Source organism: Lissotriton helveticus, chromosome 1_1, assembly GCF_964261635.1.
Source record: "Lissotriton helveticus chromosome 1_1, aLisHel1.1, whole genome shotgun sequence".
Lineage (NCBI taxonomy): Eukaryota > Metazoa > Chordata > Amphibia > Caudata > Salamandridae > Lissotriton > Lissotriton helveticus.
This window is the reverse complement of record NC_136057.1, coordinates 683,264,703-683,282,505: the sequence shown is the minus strand read 5'-3', so window position 1 is coordinate 683,282,505 and position 17,803 is coordinate 683,264,703. Positions and strand designations below refer to the sequence as shown.

Genomic DNA, 17,803 nt, shown 5'->3' with positions numbered 1-17,803 from the left:
ATGTTGCCATTGTTCCCACTGTGCTTTTAAAATTGTATTTTAAAATTGAACATATTAGCTATTTTAATCGATGTATGGGACCTGCGTGAAACAGCCAGGAATGCCTTATGATCGTGTGTGTTCGACTGCGGCACCCCTCTGCTGTGCTCGCGCCCGTTTCTGACCCAGGAGGGATAGTACCATCCTGTGTGTGCAGTTGAAACGCAACAAATCGCAAGAACTAATTTCTCAGGGAGGAAATCAAAAAATCCTCTAATTCCCAGCTGCAGCCACTGGGAGAGACAATTATATGCACTTTTTACCTGTGGGGTCTCAGTGTCAGCGCCCACTAACAAACCGATTCTCGTCAGGTGGTAGGTGGGGCGGGCGATAGATGAAAGCCCCTTTTTGGAACCAAACTTGATAAGGGTGGTAATAATGGGATGAAGTTGCGTAGTGCACGGTGATCAGCGCTATTGGCTCTGTTGCTGTCTGTGCTGTCAGATTTTTTCCCGTCCAGCTGTGAATGCATCCTGTGTCGGGCTGTGTGACTGAAGCCTGCAGTTTTCGTTGTGGTGGGTGTATCTGCACTGCATGCTGGGCTGCGTGCACACTGGTCTGAGTGTTCGGCATAACCCACCCTATGTGCTCTGTGCTGAGCATCTGACACTATGCTAAAGTCTGTGCATCCTCAGCTTTATATTGGGCTATATCTACCCTGCAGTGTGTACCAGGAAGTGTGTGTTCAAACTGCACTCTGTACAGGTGCTGGGGCAAGCTTGAAGTGTCATACACTGCTGCTGAGTTTCATACACTGAGGAAAAAAATCTTGCGAGACTTGTTCCTTAGGAGATGATGCGTTTGTGACGTAGGTAGACACCGGATGGCTCAAACGCCGTGTGGCGGATTAAAAAAAAAATGGTTTAAACGTAAAGCGCATCGTTGTGGCATGCGGTGAGCGCTTTTTTTGTAAATATAAAGCGGAGGCACCAAAAAAAAGTATTTTAAGTTCAATCACGACGTCCCGGAATGTGGTGAGTGCTCTGTGTATAAACATAAAGCGGCTGCACATGAGGTGCTGCCACCATAAAGTTAAAACGCGACCTCACGGTGAGCGCTTTTTGTAAATATAGGGTGGACGCACAAGCAGCCACATAAGTGCCCGCCCATAGTAAATTATAAAATAAACAAAACCTAGAGTTCATACGAGACAGTAGGACCAAGAGGCACCTTTCCACAAACACGGATGCTAATGTACCTCTACCACTCTTTCCTTCATCTACATCAGATTCAGTTACAAGAAAGAACCATGTCACGGAGGAAGCACAGGCTGTACCGACGGTCTGGCTTGTGGCCGGATATCATTGTTCTGGCCGACAATCAACCTTTACGAGAACGGCTACCATGACTCAGTCAATGGCAGGATATTCATATTGTTCAGTAGTGATACTATCTAGAGTTCGTCAGAAAGAAAACATCTGCGTGGTATGGTCCACTCGAGGGAACCTCTAGTAGTGGATAGACGCAGAGTCATTTTTTAAAACAGACTCAGTGGTATTTAGGAGACTTTCAACTGCGTTTATGTTTTGTTGTTATAATATAAAAGATGATTTCATGGTTCCCTGTTGTATTGCGAATAGTTATGACCTGGATTTACTGGATGGGGGAATTGATTCAGTACACTATCCTGATCTCTACGTTGAGATCATTTACTGCACAGGACACTGTGAGCCTTTTAACTCAGCCGTCCAATTCCATTTCTCACAGCCATTCCCCTCCTGATTAAGAGCAGAGTCCTAGAAAGAGTATACGAAGTAAAACACAGCAGCAGTTGAGGAAATCACACGAGGAGTCCCCCCCCAGCGTTCGAGTGGCGCAGTTTAAGTGAACTCCCACACCGAACTTACAAATTCATGACATTTGAGAGAATTCCCAGAGATGAAATGTAGTAATTAGGGGCTGGCAGGATACTATAAGAGATTCTTCCTGAGACAAATAGGAAGACCAAAAAAAGCTTAAATTCATCTTTTGGCTGAAGGTATCCATGTGCTCTGAGTCCTGAGGAGAACCCCAATTATTTAAGGGTTCGAAACGCGTCGACAAGGGCACAACCCAGACAGCATACAATTAGTGGACTTGGACTAACGGGGCAAATTATGTAAAGAAAACACCCCTGTTTTGTGCCACTATTTGAATTTGTATTTTCCGCTTCTGGTATAGGCCCTCCAGGCATGAGCTATGGAAAGGTTGGAATCGGCCCAGCTCTTCTTCTGACAGATTAATTCCAAACCAGGATACAAAGGGTGACGTATGTTTTGTTTACACATAGGTGAAATAGTATTGTATTGTGTTTTTTTGTTATATGTTGATGCACTGTGAAATGTTTTGTGGGTTTCAGATTCCTGTTAAAGAAATGACAAGTTGTTCTCTATTGTGCGTTTGTCTACTGTGTATTATTTTGATGTATATAAATGACGTGTCATTTTTTTGGCGAATAGTACAAAAAGTAAACGGTGGCCACGTAAATTAATTTGCAGGCTCACGACATTCAAAGTCTGTGTGAGTGTTAACCGTCAGCATTGTCGCTTTTTATTGTACACAGTTCTTAGAGCCTAGCCTTGCTGGCCGATACAGGCCCCTCTTTCTTTGTTAAACTTTTTTAATTTACATTTTCTCCCTTTCCCTGCATCGCCGTGCTGCCGCACCAGTGTCATGTCCGATGGCGGGTCTGAAAATCCATGCCATGAAAACACTACTACCCAACTGATGAGGGGAAGAGATGGAAACGCCGACAAGCCAATTAGCATCATGCGCTTCAAGAGGTACAAATCTGGATCCCTCATCCTCTGACCTCTCACTGTGGCCAAGTCATGCCTCCCGCACCATAAGGGTGACAAGGAAGAATACAGAACACTAAAGGCAATCCTTACAGTAGTGAAATAATGATTTAAGAATATTCCCTCTGGCATCTAACCAAGTGTCGATCCCCTGTCATGGGCAAGTTCTTCTAAGCATGAATATATTTTATATCTTACACGAGGGAAGCAATCTGAAATACAACATAGGGAACTACTGGCAAGATCTTCAAATGTGTTTATGCAGCAGCCCTGCATGTGTGGGGTGGGGCCACTGGTCCGTTTTCGCAGTAATCTGAAAGTTGTACATTTGACTGTGGTGCAAGTTAGTCCCAGAATTGATAAATTCTGCATCTTTTGTAAAGCAGCATTAACCTGCATTGGACTATAATTGTGCAGGCTTATTATCAGTGATTTTACTTTAATCATTGCAATCTCTAACAAAACCAGAGGCCTTCTTCAATGGCATGGGTCAGTGTGTGAATCAGGGAGCAGTGCCGTCCCAGTGAGTGGCTTACAGAGTTCCTGCGCCACAATTACCAAATGACGAGGTTAATCAATAATTACCTGCCAATGCTACCATAAACTATACAACGACCAGCATCTAACCCACCAAAACATATAAGGCTGCGCAGTCCCTTAGACTTCGCTGTCATGGATCACAGGCCATTTCGTAGCGAACAATACACTGTCCCATAATGTCATGTGTAGCAGACTCCCGTGCCTGCGTAAGAAGTAATACTACGTCTGCTAAAAAGGCAGAAAATGCATGAGAATTATTATACACATCAGCGGAAATGACAGATAAAACATTACTACAATAAGCCTGTTTTTTTTCACGTTTATATGATAATGGGCACCAGTCGCACAAAAAAATGTGTCAAGGGAGCCCATCTCACTCTATCACAGAGCAGGTGATTCAACTCTCAGGCGGTAGAACCTTTTATATTTTGAGAGTCACACCAGAAAGGTCCCCCCTCCCCCTCCAATTCTCTAGAATACCCATAGCTATTAGGATCTGGCCATTCCTGCAGTTGTTTAACAAATACCAGTGCGTACTCTAAAAGGAATGATGTACCTTCAAAAACCCATGGTCAAAGTACATGGGGTTTACAGACCACGGTGGGAACAGCTATTTCAGCAAGCAACAGTTCAACTACTCAACAGTTCAAAAAGGTCAATAAACCCATCACCCACCCCCTCCCCCATGATAAGTGTTAACATTTGTTTAACGAACTATGACAATACTTCTCAAACTAATCATAGAAACTGTGGATTTGGGACCGGAGTGGAAGACAGAAAATGTTATAAAGGTTGCAAGAATCAAACTGGTCAGTATTGAGGTCTATACTTGTTGAGCTAAAGGATAGAACAAGCAATATTACATTCAAAGACATCAAGGATGGACACCATCCTCAGAGGACCATGCAACATTCACTGGGTATGATCACAGCCAGGATCACAGATCACGTACTCAAGTTCTGGTCAGACTCAATTTATTGGTTGCATTTTTTGGCCAAGCGGGAATCCAGGCCCCATTGATTAGTGGGTACTTAGGAGAAAATTACTCTTCATAGAAATTGAATGAAATTTACGGTGCTTTTAGTTTTCAGACTTTGACACTGTACACTCACCTACAGCACTGATCACTTATAAGTTCTTGATACTGTCCTTAAGGACACACTTGGTGGAAGCCTAGTACATGGTGTACTTGAAATGCACCTTAACTTTTGTGCTACGATGAAAATAAGTGTTATCGGTCTCTGTGATCCAGAAGGTAGGCTCTCAGCATGATGAAATCAGTCCCACTGATTTCTTCCATGAATGTCCTCTTCATTGGCTGACATTTGAAGTTCCTCTGGATGGACAACAGCCAGACCACATAGGAGTGTGGAGTAAATGCCAGTGACAGCCGTGCCATCATGTCACTTCTGGCTTACTTTCCCACGTTTTTTTTTGCGATCTAAGGATTTACTCACGGAGACAATCAAAACACCCATTTTTGGGGGCACAAAGCTCATATAACAAGCATTTACAATGCAATAGGTCTCGCAGCATTTAATTTAGAGCTTTTAACATTATTTTGTGACCAAGTTCTTTGTAATGAAATGATAATGCTTAATATTATTTGTTCGCGCCGCCGTAGACAAAGCAGAAATATATTAATACAGAGTTGTGAGAAGTCTGCTTTACATATAAAACCGCGCGCGACCGGCTCCGATCGCTTTCGCTTTCCCCACCGGAAGTCAGGCAATGTCGCCTGTGACGGGGCCGCGTCAGGACCGGAAGAGGAGGCATGCGTATCGCGGCCCGGGGCTCCTGTGAGCAGTGGAGAACCCCGGGCCCGCCAGCAGGAGGTTAGGCGACTGTTGCGGGGCTCCCTTGACCAAGAGGGAGCCCCGTGAAAGGAGCTGGCAAGAGCTGCAGCGGCGGAGTCCCCCGAGATTGCCCCGGTAAGTTAGAAAGGGCTGGGGGGTGCGGTGTGCGGTGTGCGGTGTGCGGGGTGAGGGGGGCAGCACTCGTGTGTCTGTGTGCGTGTGTATGTGTGTGTGGGAGGCTGTATGTGCGTGCGTGCGTGCGTGCATGGGCGCTTCTGTGTGTGTGTGTGTGTGTGAGAGAGTGCGCGTGCTCGTTTGAAATCGCCTCCAAGGCGATGCGCGCGGCCAGCAGTGTCTCCTGGAAAGGAGACACGGCAACAATAGGCTGTCGGCGGAAACGCGCTTCCGCGCGTGCAGCCGAGACCTAAAAACAGTGTTTTAAAAGTCAGAGCTGTGCCCTAATTACCGGAGTAACACTGAACACAACCCGCTATAGCCACACATTTATGGGGAAGTAACCATAGGAATCACTGGGTTCGGAAAATTACAAACTGAGAGAACGTGGACCCATCCATTGAATCGAAGGTGGCAAGAGAGCTGGGAAGCACAACAGGAGAATAACAGGATCTGTACACGAAGGAAAAAACAGCAGATACCCCTTAATAAACAAATACCATTAGTCTGGCCCTGTGAATATGTGAAGACTAGGTAATGTGCTAAATATTAAAGTATTAGAACTGAAGTATCATTATTAGTCTCCAAAGACGTTGGAATGACTGGCACTTAATGGCTGTTCCAGCCGATGCATACTTATTTATCATTGTAAAGTTGCCAGCTTCACCTTTTCTAGACTTGGTTGGACAACCATTTATCCGTATCCCCATTTCCCCAATTCCAGCACCACCTCCTCTCAAGCTTCAGTCGCTTGCCGGTGAGCAGTCACATTTAAAACTTGGGTTACGGCTCCATTTACCTTTTCCCAAGCTTCCACACTGCCCTCACCGCTTGAAACAATTCCTCAGCTTTAGGTTACACTGTCTGGAGCCATAGACTTCCCTCACTGAGCCAATGCATTACAATACCACACTGTGCATTGGAGCATATTACACATATAAAAGTACATCCCTGTAAACCCATCAAAGTCAATTTACGGGTGCATTACATTCGCAGTGTTCAGTGGGAGTACAGCAGTGACAACGGATCCTGTAGAACCAGTCTGGTTGCTGTACAGTGCTCAGAGACCTAATCTTGCCAGTAAGTTGAGAATATGGGAAGATATTACTAAACAGTTTTTGCCAGATTTCAAAAGCTGATGAGTCAATTTCTTCAAAGCAAGATGGGGCAAACCCTGGGCTGGCTGTAATAGACTGTGCATGTTGTAGTGTTTCTAAGACTCTTATATTTTGCCCGGATCCAGATGATATACTAGGTCAATCTTGGGGTACTGAGCACGGTGCTTTCCTCTTCAGGGAGTTTTGTGACTCTTCCTGAGGAGCAGATAAAGGAACCGCAGGATGAGAGCCAATATACACTTGCACCGAGTTGGCTAAGACATCGGGTGACCGACAAAGGTATGATATGTCATTATTTAAAACATGCCACAGGTTTTCCATGCTCATGGTGGCAGTCTTCCAGGGACTCTCCGCTAAGAAGAGCACAAAGGCTGCCAACAGGATACACATTCCCTAACCTCCACCCAAGCTCTTCCCAGCCCCAACCCATGTGCTTCCTAATCTCCTCCCATATAATGCCCAAACACTACCACATTCTTCTCAAACCAACCACACTCCGAAACTCTCACTTGCACATCCCTTAGCTATGTGCTTCTTACCTATCCCATATGTGCTTCCTTATACCAAGCCATACCCTTCTGGAGCCTGACCCATGCACTATTTACCTCACACATCTGTTTCATAACTACACTTATGCACTTCCTGACCCATTCGTTTGGCACCCACTACTCTGAGGTGCCATGGACTGTGACATTTAAGGCCATGAAAAGAAAATTAAGTAGCCGTCACACAATTATTTGTACCATGAGCTGTATTTTGATCTCACCTAAACTGGGATTTAACCGCTCATCTCTGCATGGGACCACTATGCTCTTCAGACTGCTCATTAGACCTCATTTCAGCAAAAAACCCATTCTAAACATAAGTGGCCCTCGTTGGCTATTTGCATGCATGAACCTCTTGGTTTGTGCCATGACTCTGTAGATTAACCTTTCATGGTGCTGCATTGACTGGGTTCTGTGTGTGAACAATCACATCAAATGCTTTATTTCTGCCAGGTGGTGCAAGTTTATAAAACTTTGACAAGAACTTCAAGTTGTTCTATAGGCCCAGCAAGGCTTGTTTTGGAGTTTAGGTACTCTCTGAAAACGACATGTCAGGAGGAGGAGTTGCTTTAGATTGCAAAGACACCTTAAGCAACTAACGCGTAACTAATGCAGATGACTTACATGGCTGAGTAGTTCTAATTCAAGCATAATATCAGACAGTTTTAAGGGGACTTTTGTCACTTTGTAAATCATTGTGGGCCACACAAACATCCCGCATTGTGTGGCACACAATACAAGTGTGAGTCAGTGCACACAAGACTAAAGTCCAGACTATGTTTGTCCAGCTCAATGGCCACTTGTGGTTTCGATTTCCCCCACACCCACCAGAAATGCTCCCGCATTCCCTGTGGTCAGACTGAAGCAGACAGTCGATGTGAGTGGCACATTTTCTACCTAAAGAAAGAAATCTTGTGTGCAGTTGTGAAAACATGGGATCTGAGAGCTGAAGCATCCAGTGGAATTATCTTAGGTTAAGAGGAAGAGTAACTAGTAATTTAAAAAACATTCAGGCAGCATGGTGTGTGGTTCCTGTGCAGCGACGATGTAAGGAGTTCCGGGGGGTATTGCAACCTACTGGGGGTTTAAAAATAGAATGGAATAACAGCAGAGCCATCAACACCACTCTGGCCTTCTTATTTCCGTTTGGAACATATGTTACTCCACCATAAACTTTCAAATCCTACAGCTAAATTCCAGATTAGACACTGTTCAGCCAAGGAGGAATGAAAATCACTCTGCATTGTTGGCTTTGAGCTGGTTGGTCAAGTGGTGCATTTCGAATGGACAGCTGCGAGAGGCGTCGATCTCTCTCGACACCAGCCCTTCCCCCAAAGCTTCCCATTCACCGGGGTCCCATCACTCCCATACACATCTCCAACAGATAGTGATTGAGCGTCACTGACAACGTACTGGGAAATATTAGGACGTTTTCAGCATCCTTTAAAATGCAACGCAGAAATCAGAGAGCACTTGGGAGGCAATAGTGACAAAACGGTCATTTTGTTTTAAAAAAAGTTAACTCTAAGTTGTAAGGACAGGTTATTTCCAGAGCTGGCTTATTACGTAACACGTCACTTTTATCAGGTGTCCAAGTCAAACTAGTCCAAGGGAAGAAAAGCAAGGCTACAACTCCAAACAAATAGGTAATCAAAAGAAAGCACAATATTGGAAGCATGATGTCAGACCAGCAAGCTGCGAGGTACCAGCAAATCTCACACATACATACGTAACTCATCTTTACGCATTCCCCATTCTTATGTATTTGTAGATCCTAAATCAATGATCAAGGTGGACGTTTTGAGTCCTTGCATGTTTTAGGTGACACTTGAATTTGAATTTGAATTTAAAAGCATTTGTTCAGCGCACTTCTACCCAGCGGTTTCATGGCGCTATTGCGATAACAGAGGATGAGAGCGAAGGGGGGGAGTTTAAACAGAATAGGCTTTAATGAAAAGAAAAGTTTTAAGGTCCCTCCGGAACTGGGTATAGGAGGGCACAGTGCGGAGGGCAACAGGGAGGGAGTTCCAAAAGGTAGGGGCCAAAACAGCGAACCTCGCGCCGCCAGCTCTCAGTTTTTTAAATCGGGGAATGGCTAGGAGGGCCGCGTGGGAAGAGCGGAGCTCTCTGCCAGGGAGATAAGGAGTGACAGCGGAACAAAGAAATTTAGGGGCAGTCCCGGCTCTTGCCTGAAAAGTAAGGCAGCCGAGCTTAAAGAGAGCACGCTCCCGCACCGGCAGCCAGTGCAGCGCCTTTAGTAGTGGACTGGCCCGATGGTATTTGGGGAGGCCATGAATCAGGCGCGCAGCCTGGTTCATTACCAGCTGCAAGCGGTGGATTGCGTAAGCGGGAGCCCCGTTGTAGACTACGTTGCCGTAATCAATACGGGACAATACCAAGGCTAGCACGATGATTTTCAAGGCGGGGAGAGAAAAGAAACGGGAAACCTTCCTAATTGTTCTCAAAGAAAAAAAACAAGAGGAGACGACTGAGCTAACGTGTGAGTGAACAGAAAGTTGTGAATCCAGAAAAATCCCAAGGGTTTTAACTTTAGGCACAGGAGAAGGAGGGACACCGAGTGAAGGGGGCCAGAAGGAAGGGGACCATGGACTGCAACCACCTCCAGTCAAGACCAGCTCGGTTTTGTCTGGATTAAGTTTGAGGTGATTGCAGTTCATCCAGTCCTGGATGAGTCTCATCACTGACTGGACGTTCTCGGCAGATGAAGGGGAGTTGGAGAGGTTAAAAATTAGTTGGAGGTCATCGGCGTAATTGAACACCGTGACCTCCAGCTGCTGTAACATAAAAATGAGGGGGAAGATGTACAAATTAAATAAAAGGGGGGAGAGTGACGAGCCTTGGGGGACCCCACACTCAACCCTACGAGAGGCCGCGGAGAAGCCGGTGAGATGGACCGCCTGGGTTCTCCCGGCTAAAAATGACTCAAGCCACGAGAAGGCCAAGCCCTCAATGCCCGCCGCCCTGACACGGCAGAGAAGAATGGAATGATCCACCGTGTCAAAAGCGGCGGATAGATCTAAAAGTATCAGGGCTTGAGGGATCTTGATGTCAATGCCTTCCCGTAGCCTGTCCATCACCGAGATCACCACTTTCTCCGTAGAGTGCAGGGGTCTGAACCCGGCTTGATGGGAGGAGAGGCAGTCATTGGCTTCTACGTGAGCACTCAGAGAGGTCGTAACATGAGTCTCAAGGACTTTTGCTAGGTAGGGTAGAAGGGAGATGGGGCGATAATTGGCAGGGGAGGTTGGGTCAGCACCCGATTTTTTTATAATTGGGACAACCACTGCTGATTTGTGAAAACTGGGAACAGAGCCCAGTGTAAGTGAGTCGTTGAGGAGGGTCAGAGCCGGTGTGGGACACGCTACATAAATTTCCCTAAGGATGTAAGCTGGGGCGAAGTCCAGAGGGGAGCCAGACTTGACTCGGACCAGCAGCGGAAGAAGAGACTCGGTGGTTAACAGAGGGAAGGTAGTCAATTTAGGACCCATGTAGGGAGGGGAAGGGTTGACAAATGTGGGGGAGGAGGGTGGGATGTTGAGTTTGATTTTAACGACCTTGTCAATAAAAAACTCATTGAGTGAGTTACAGAGGGACTGGGATGGAGGGATGGTAGGCGCAGTTCTGCCAGATGAAGCCAGTTCGTGAATCGTAGCAAATATCTCCTTGGGTTGAGACTCTGCTGCCATCACCCTGTTCGTATAGAACTCAGTTTTAGCTACAAGGATACCCTTTTTGTAAACTTGTAACACAGACAAGTAGGCTGTCTTCTGCTCAGGGCTATAAGATCTTCGCCAGACTCGCTCAGCCCTCCGTGCTGCCAACTTCAGTTTTTTTAGTTCCGGGGTGAACCAGCGGTTGGCGGCATGGGCTCGTTTGACCGTGAGACGTCTTAAAGGGGCAAATTCATCACCTGCCACGGTCAGCCAGTTGTCGATGGCGGCCAGTTGCGAGGCGGCTGTGAGGCCCGATAACTCTGGACTGGTGTTCGCCAAAGTCGAGCAGAGAGAGGGCATGTTGGCTTTGCCCCATTTCCTAACCCAGGTGTTTTTGGGGAGTTGGGGCTTAGTTATCGGGGCTAGGGCAAGAGAGAAGGTGATGATAAAATGATCTGACCAAGGGCAGGGAACTATTGTGGGGGATGTTGACGGAATGTTTAGTACCCAGATTTGATCTAACGTGTGGCCGTGGGTATGTGTCGGGCCATGAACTATTGGTATAAAATTAAGGCTAAGCATGAGGTTGGTGAAATCCCTGGACTGAGGGCTCTCAGCAGGGTCATCCGGCCAAAAATTAAGATCTCCCAAAACTAGTACGGAGGAGTTATTGATCACCAGTGTGGCTAGGAGGGACTGAATGTCGGAAAGAAAAGAGGGGGTAGACTGAGGGGGACGATAAATTAAAGCAAAAGTGAAAGGAACCTGGTGCGAGGTCGAACGAGCTAACAGATAGTCCACGTCAGGAATTGGGGGGGAAGGGAGAAGCTGGAAGTTGAAAGTTGCTCGAGCTATTAGAGCCACTCCACCGCCTCGCCTGCCCTCAGGGCGATCCGCTCGGATAGCCGAATAAGTAGATGGTAGGGCAGCTAGCAGGTTGGGGAGGGAATCATCCTTGAACCAGGTTTCTGTCAAAAAAAAAAGGTCTGGTGCGTGGGAGTCAATATAATCAAAAAGCTCGTACTGGTGGGTGACCGCAGAGCGAGTATTTAGAAGTGTAACAGAAGTGCTAGGTGCAGAGAAAGGGGGGGCAAGGGGCGAAGTAAGTACAGGAGGAGTAGTGGTGGGGGGTAGGACTAAGGAGGTTACCGTCGAGGGGGGCAGCCGGGGTGGAAGGGTAAGCAGATCAAGCTGCTTCAAACGACCGATGGTATGGCCGCCGATGATCCCGGGGGCCCAGAGGGAGTAGAGCTGGGAGGACGAGTATGTGTGGGGGCGGGCAGCGTCCGGGGCCCCTAGCCCCGACCGGCCGCGGACGGGCGCAGACGGGCTTAACTCTGGCGCGACTCCGGCGCGAAGCCGGCGCGCCCGCTGCGCTCGTCCGCTGCGCTGACGCATTTAGGGCGTTAAGTAGGCGGATGCGAGGTGGTGGGCGGGGTCAACAGGGCGGGTTGGGAGGTGGGTTAAAAACACAAGGCAGCCGCTTGTAATCAGCGCGATGAAAGCCAGGGGACTGCTTGCCTTCAGCAGTAGCCAGGAATAAGGTAGGTTATTTTAAAAATGAGTGCGCTCGCAGCCTCGCGCTAGCCCTCTGCCACCGGGCTTGATCGCAACACTGAGGCGAAAAGGAAGAACGCCTAAATAGGCGGATGCGAGGTGGTGGGCGGGGTCAACAGGGCGGGTTGGGAGGTGGGTTAAAAACACAAGGCAGCCGCTTGTAATCAGCGCGATGAAAGCCAGGGGACTGCTTGCCTTCAGCAGTAGCCAGGAATAAGGTAGGTTATTTTAAAAATGAGTGCGCTCGCAGCCTCGCGCTAGCCCTCTGCCACCGGGCTTGATCGCAACACTGAGGCGAAAAGGAAGAACGCCTAAATAGGCGGATGCGAGGTGGTGGGCGGGGTCAACAGGGCGGGTTGGGAGGTGGGTTAAAAACACAAGGCAGCCGCTTGTAATCAGCGCGATGAAAGCCAGGGGACTGCTTGCCTTCAGCAGTAGCCAGGAATAAGGTAGGTTCTTTTAAAAATGAGTGCGCTCGCAGCCTCGCGCTAGCCCTCTGCCACCGGGCTTGATCGCAACTTCCTCCTGCCTTCCTGTGTTGTACGCAGTAGTCTCCCTGCACGCCCTTCCTGAATCTCCAGTAATTCTGCCTCAACTCAAGTGATAATCCTATCCGTGGCTAGGCACTTAGCATCCCCAAAACTGACTTATGATAAATTCGGTTCATAATGAAGGGATTCATCTGACTTTTTGTTCAATACTATTTGCATCTAGTTAGCAGAAGGCATGCATGGCAGTCGGTCATAACATATTCCATCATGTGTAACTGCAGAGGGAAGAAAAACTGCAAAATTAAGTGGTTCACTCAGTGAAATGCCAGAGGCAAGGTTTGTGGTGTGCTACAGTACACCTGTTTGTGAATGCATATGAACTAGTGCTTATGGCCAGCATACACATTCACATGGTCTTCAGACTCATGTTTAATTCACTTCTAATGTGTTTGTGAGTAAATAATGTGACCTCTGATGAAATGGTTTGTTGATGTTCTCCTGGGCGAGAGAACACAAGCCAGGAATTAAATGTTCAGCCAAATTGGCTATCTCATTGGCTGCATGCCCTTGGGAATTTGCAAGCAGACACTGTTGATAGGCTCCAGAAGAGAACCATAGTGATACCAGTGCACACCTCTACCAATGTATGTTCAGTTAGAAAAGTCAGAGGCCAAGTTTGAGCAAGGTCCACTCCTTTGCATTCATGATGTGAGACTTCCAGATAGCCACCAGTATCCGAATCCCTGTGAAATGAGCATTCCTCGATCCGCACATCACTATCTTCTAAACAGTATTAACTGCAAGATTTCTGATTCACGTTATGAAACTGACGCCTATGTTAATGGGACATGGCTATATGTCTTTTTAGCTCAAGTGGGATGTAAGGACAATAGGAAGGTGATCAAACCATCAATCTTGTACATTAGATACATATGAGAAATAATTAAACGTGCTAACCTTCCATAGATTCATTCAATGCACCTCAAATTAAGGTATTGTTTTGTAATTGATGACTTTATCAAATCTCCATGACTTGGGTTCTAAATTGTTGGAAAATATTCGGGCCACGTTCTATGGTGTGAGGGGGGTAGGTACTTGTAGAAGCGAGACCTGAGAAGCAACATCGGAACCTCCATTTGATGAACAGTGCGGTTACTAAGGCGCTATATATTCAATGCATGCAGAACCATACAACTGTTATGAGAGCACACACATCACCCGTGTTTATTAAAGACAGGCAAGTATCCCAGGCCCCATCCGCGTGCTTTCCACCAACTCTGGAGGATGACAAATATGTTTTGATAGTACAATTCCATGACTGCAGATAGCAATGGTGCACGCGAGTGTGGTCCAAATGGGACAGTTCCTCAGAGACAGAGCTAGTGACATTAAGAACCCACATCCTGAACAGGTTGAAACTAAGGGACCATTTCACCTCTTCGCTCACTAGCACATTTCACTGCTTACTGAGGTCTGAGTTGTTGGTGCAGTCACAAGGCAACAAATTGACCACATCTGCTGTTACACTAATGTGTAGAGAGCAAAGTAGGCCCCCTTCCAACGTAGGTGCCCAGGCAGCTCGGAGCTCATAATGTTACTCCATAAGAAGCTATGACGAGGGCTGGATGATGAAAATATAGTGTCAGTCATTTGCTTTTTTGACACTATCTTTTTCACCATTTTTCATTATTCTTACCTGGGGCTCCAAAAAGCAAGAAGTACATGGATGTGTGTGTGGGGCGGCAGGCGGAGGCATATAGATCCAATTTCCAGAAGACAGCCAGCAGTGGTGTTGATCAATCAGACAGGACACACACTCCGAAAGGCTGCTTTTAAGGAGCCCAAAAATGTAAACGGGGAATTCATGGAAAAGAAGAATTTTGAGAAGGAGGATACATAAAATTGCCCTGATGAAGTCCCTGTAAGGGATGAAAACGCGTTGGCTGGGTGATAAGTGTGATAGAATTGAATACTTAATAAAAATAACTTTGTGGAAAAAGACACCAATGTCTGGAAATTAATTGAAAAAACTAAATATGGAAAGTAAATGAAAACAAGAGTGGTTACAGAAGCATGCAATTCGAAATGGAAAGTTCAATTTAAACAAGGAAATTAGGTTGCCCTCCCAATATGGGTGAGAGGGCAAATTTCTAATCAAAAAGTCTACATAGCTTCCATCACTACAAAGATTGATTCAGGAGGTGCTTATCTCTGTGGAAATCATATGTGTGATGATCAAGGTATATTTTATAGAACTGCCACTCACTCACGAACCCACTGAGACACAATTCCTTCGAGAATCAGATAGTTACTTCTCTAAGAAGCACCAAGTGGCTCCAGGTCCACACTGGTAGTCAATCATGCATCACAGGTTGAACCCATTTCCTCAGCAGACCACAGCAGGCAGCTGGAACAAGCAGTTACATTTCCAGTGTGATCCTCGGTGTCTGCCCTGTGCAGGCCCTACCTGAGGACAAGAGGCTGCCGCTGCTCCCGCAGATGATCTTTCCTTTGCTCCCCATGTTGGCTAGTTTGGAAGTCTTCAGTGTCCCGGTCTCCGTCAGGTCTATGGCGATTTCACTGAGGCTTCTTGCCGCGTGGATTTTGGACTGAGAGGGGTAAGAAAAACACATTTAAAATCTCTGCACCAAGCAGCAGGCTCAAAGCTCCCCCTCCACCCTCCTTCCCCGTCCCTAACGTTGACTGCATTCTTTCACACACATTTCACAATCCGCTGCAAAGGGGCCAAAGTAGATTGCCTGTGGCATGAGTATGGTGCCAAAAACCACTCGTGTACCTGCAGACAACAGTAAGTCCCAAAGAAGCGAATCCAGTCCCTGCATTTTAGTGAGCTAGAGCAACCCTAAATGAAGCTATTGTGACAAAGAGCTGTGTTACCTACCACTGCCTGTTGACGCTATCGGACAAAAACCGCGGACGCCCCACTGGACAGTGCACAAGCCCATTCTTTCACACAAACGCGACGGTATTGCATTCAAGGTTACATTAAAGTGATTTAGACATTGGAAATTACTGCAAGAGTTTAAAGAGTCCCCATCCCCCCACTTTAAAAATAAACCTGCATCCTCTAAAAATGTTTTTGTGTTTATTACTTACTTTTAAATTCTGGGGTTGTTATGACATACTATCAAGCTGGATCTGCCCTATTCATGAGGGCCATTAATAGTATAAATTTGCTAAAAACAATGGAATGGAATGCTACTCATGGCTATTCCCAAACCCAGGCTCTTCATTCAGTCCCTTTTAATTGACTCAGTTTTCTTGTAAGTTTTCCAGTGTACAAACAAATAAGAAAAGCCTGGTGACTATATTTTGCTGCCTATGGCTGTAAGGTTGGTGGTCGGCTACCTACTCTATTTAATGAGGAAGCCTTTTTGGTTGCATGTTAAACTTTTTGTAAATGCATAGATATTTGCAAGTAGAAATTCCTCTTTAAGTTGATTTTGCTTGTAAATTGTTACAAGCCATCTTAAGGCTGCCTCCGAATTGTTTGGTAGTAGGATATAGTCAGGAGACTTGTTAACAGCATAATGAGAAAAGCTACCAGTTCGTGTTTCCCTCTCTGAGTTTATATGAACAATGAGACAGCCTTAGTATGAAGCAGTCCATCGTGACCTGCCACTCAACATAACATGTGTATTTGTAAAGCGCACGTATCACCCAAGCTAGGGTCTCAGGGCGCTGAATAACAGATGTTTATTGTTACCCAACTCAATGGTACTTTTATCGACCAGAGTTGGATGAAAGGCTGAGTGGACACGCCGGGATTTGAACCTGTGACCATGAGGTCAAACACAGACCCCTAGATTGGACGCATTAGTCCACTAAGCCACCAGACCGGGCACCTCAACGAGTGGGGATGGTTAAAAAAAAAAAAAAACTACTTTTGATGCATAATTGGGTTATGTAAAGTTAAAGTATAGATGGCTGGTGGGCCCTAATCGAGGCGGGCAGGCACTATTCTAAATGAAGAGGTGCACCTTCAACCTCCTTTGGCATTTAAGTACAACATCTCCAGTAGTAGTGAGTGCCACGGTGAGCAGCCCAAATCTCCTACTACTGGTCGGCTGTGTAGTAAAAGAACTGCAGTGAAAGGACTGAGGCTTGCTGGTTTGTTGTGCAGTGAAAGGACTATGACTTGCTGTTCGGCTGTGTGGTTGAAGGACTGAGGTTTGCTGGTGGTCGGCTGTGTGGGGAAAGGACTGAAGTTTGCTAATCGCTGTGTAGGGGAAGGAGTAAGATTTCCTGGTCGCCTGTGTAGTGAAAGGATTCATGTTTGTTGGTCTGAAGTGTGGGGAAAGGACTGAGGTTTGCTGGTCGGTTGTGAGGGGAAAGGACTGAGGTTTGCTAATCGCTGTGTAGGGGAAGGAGTAAGGTTTCCTGGTCGCCTGTGTAGTGAAAGGATTCATGTTTGTTGGTCTGAAGTGTGGGGAAAGGACTGAGGTTTGCTGGTCGGCTGTGTGGGGAAAGGACTGAAGTTTGCTAATCGCTGTGTAGGGGAAGGAGTAAGATTTCCTGGTCGCCTGTGTAGTGAAAGGATTCATGTTTGTTGGTCTGAAGTGTGGGGAAAGGACTGAGGTTTGCTGGTCGGTTGTGAGGGGAAAGGACTGAGGTTTGCTAATCGCTGTGTAGGGGAAGGAGTAAGGTTTGCTGGTCGCCTGTGTAGTGAAAGGATTCATGTTTGTTGGTCTGAAGTGTGGTGAAAGGACTGAGGTTTCCTGGTCGCCTGTGTAGTGAAAGGATTCATGTTTGTTGGTCTGAAGTGTGGGGAAAGGACTGAGGTTTGCTGGTCGGTTGTGAGGGGAAAGGACTGAGGTTTGCTAATCGCTGTGTAGGGGAAGGAGTAAGGTTTCCTGGTCGCCTGTGTAGTGAAAGGATTCATGTTTGTTGGTCTGAAGTGTGGGGAAAGGACTGAGGTTTCCTGGTCGCCTGTGTAGTGAAAGGATTCATGTTTGTTGGTCTGAAGTGTGGGGAAAGGACTGAGGTTTGCTGGTCGGTTGTGAGGGGAAAGGACTGAGGTTTGCTAATCGCTGTGTAGGGGAAGGAGTAAGGTTTCCTGGTCGCCTGTGTA

General features: G+C 46.6%; 1 protein-coding gene across 7 annotated transcripts in view; it reads right to left on the bottom strand.

The window, feature by feature from the left end:
* FRMD4A (FERM domain containing 4A) overlaps positions 1-17,803 on the bottom strand; it is an 853,273-nt gene that overhangs the window by 83,218 nt on the left and 752,252 nt on the right. For all 7 annotated transcript variants that reach the window (XM_078674208.1, XM_078674207.1, XM_078674206.1 and 4 more), the window contains exon 14: positions 15,179-15,320. In XM_078674208.1, the coding sequence (XP_078530334.1) occupies positions 15,179-15,320 (142 nt within the window). The remainder of the gene's footprint in view (positions 1-15,178; positions 15,321-17,803) is intronic.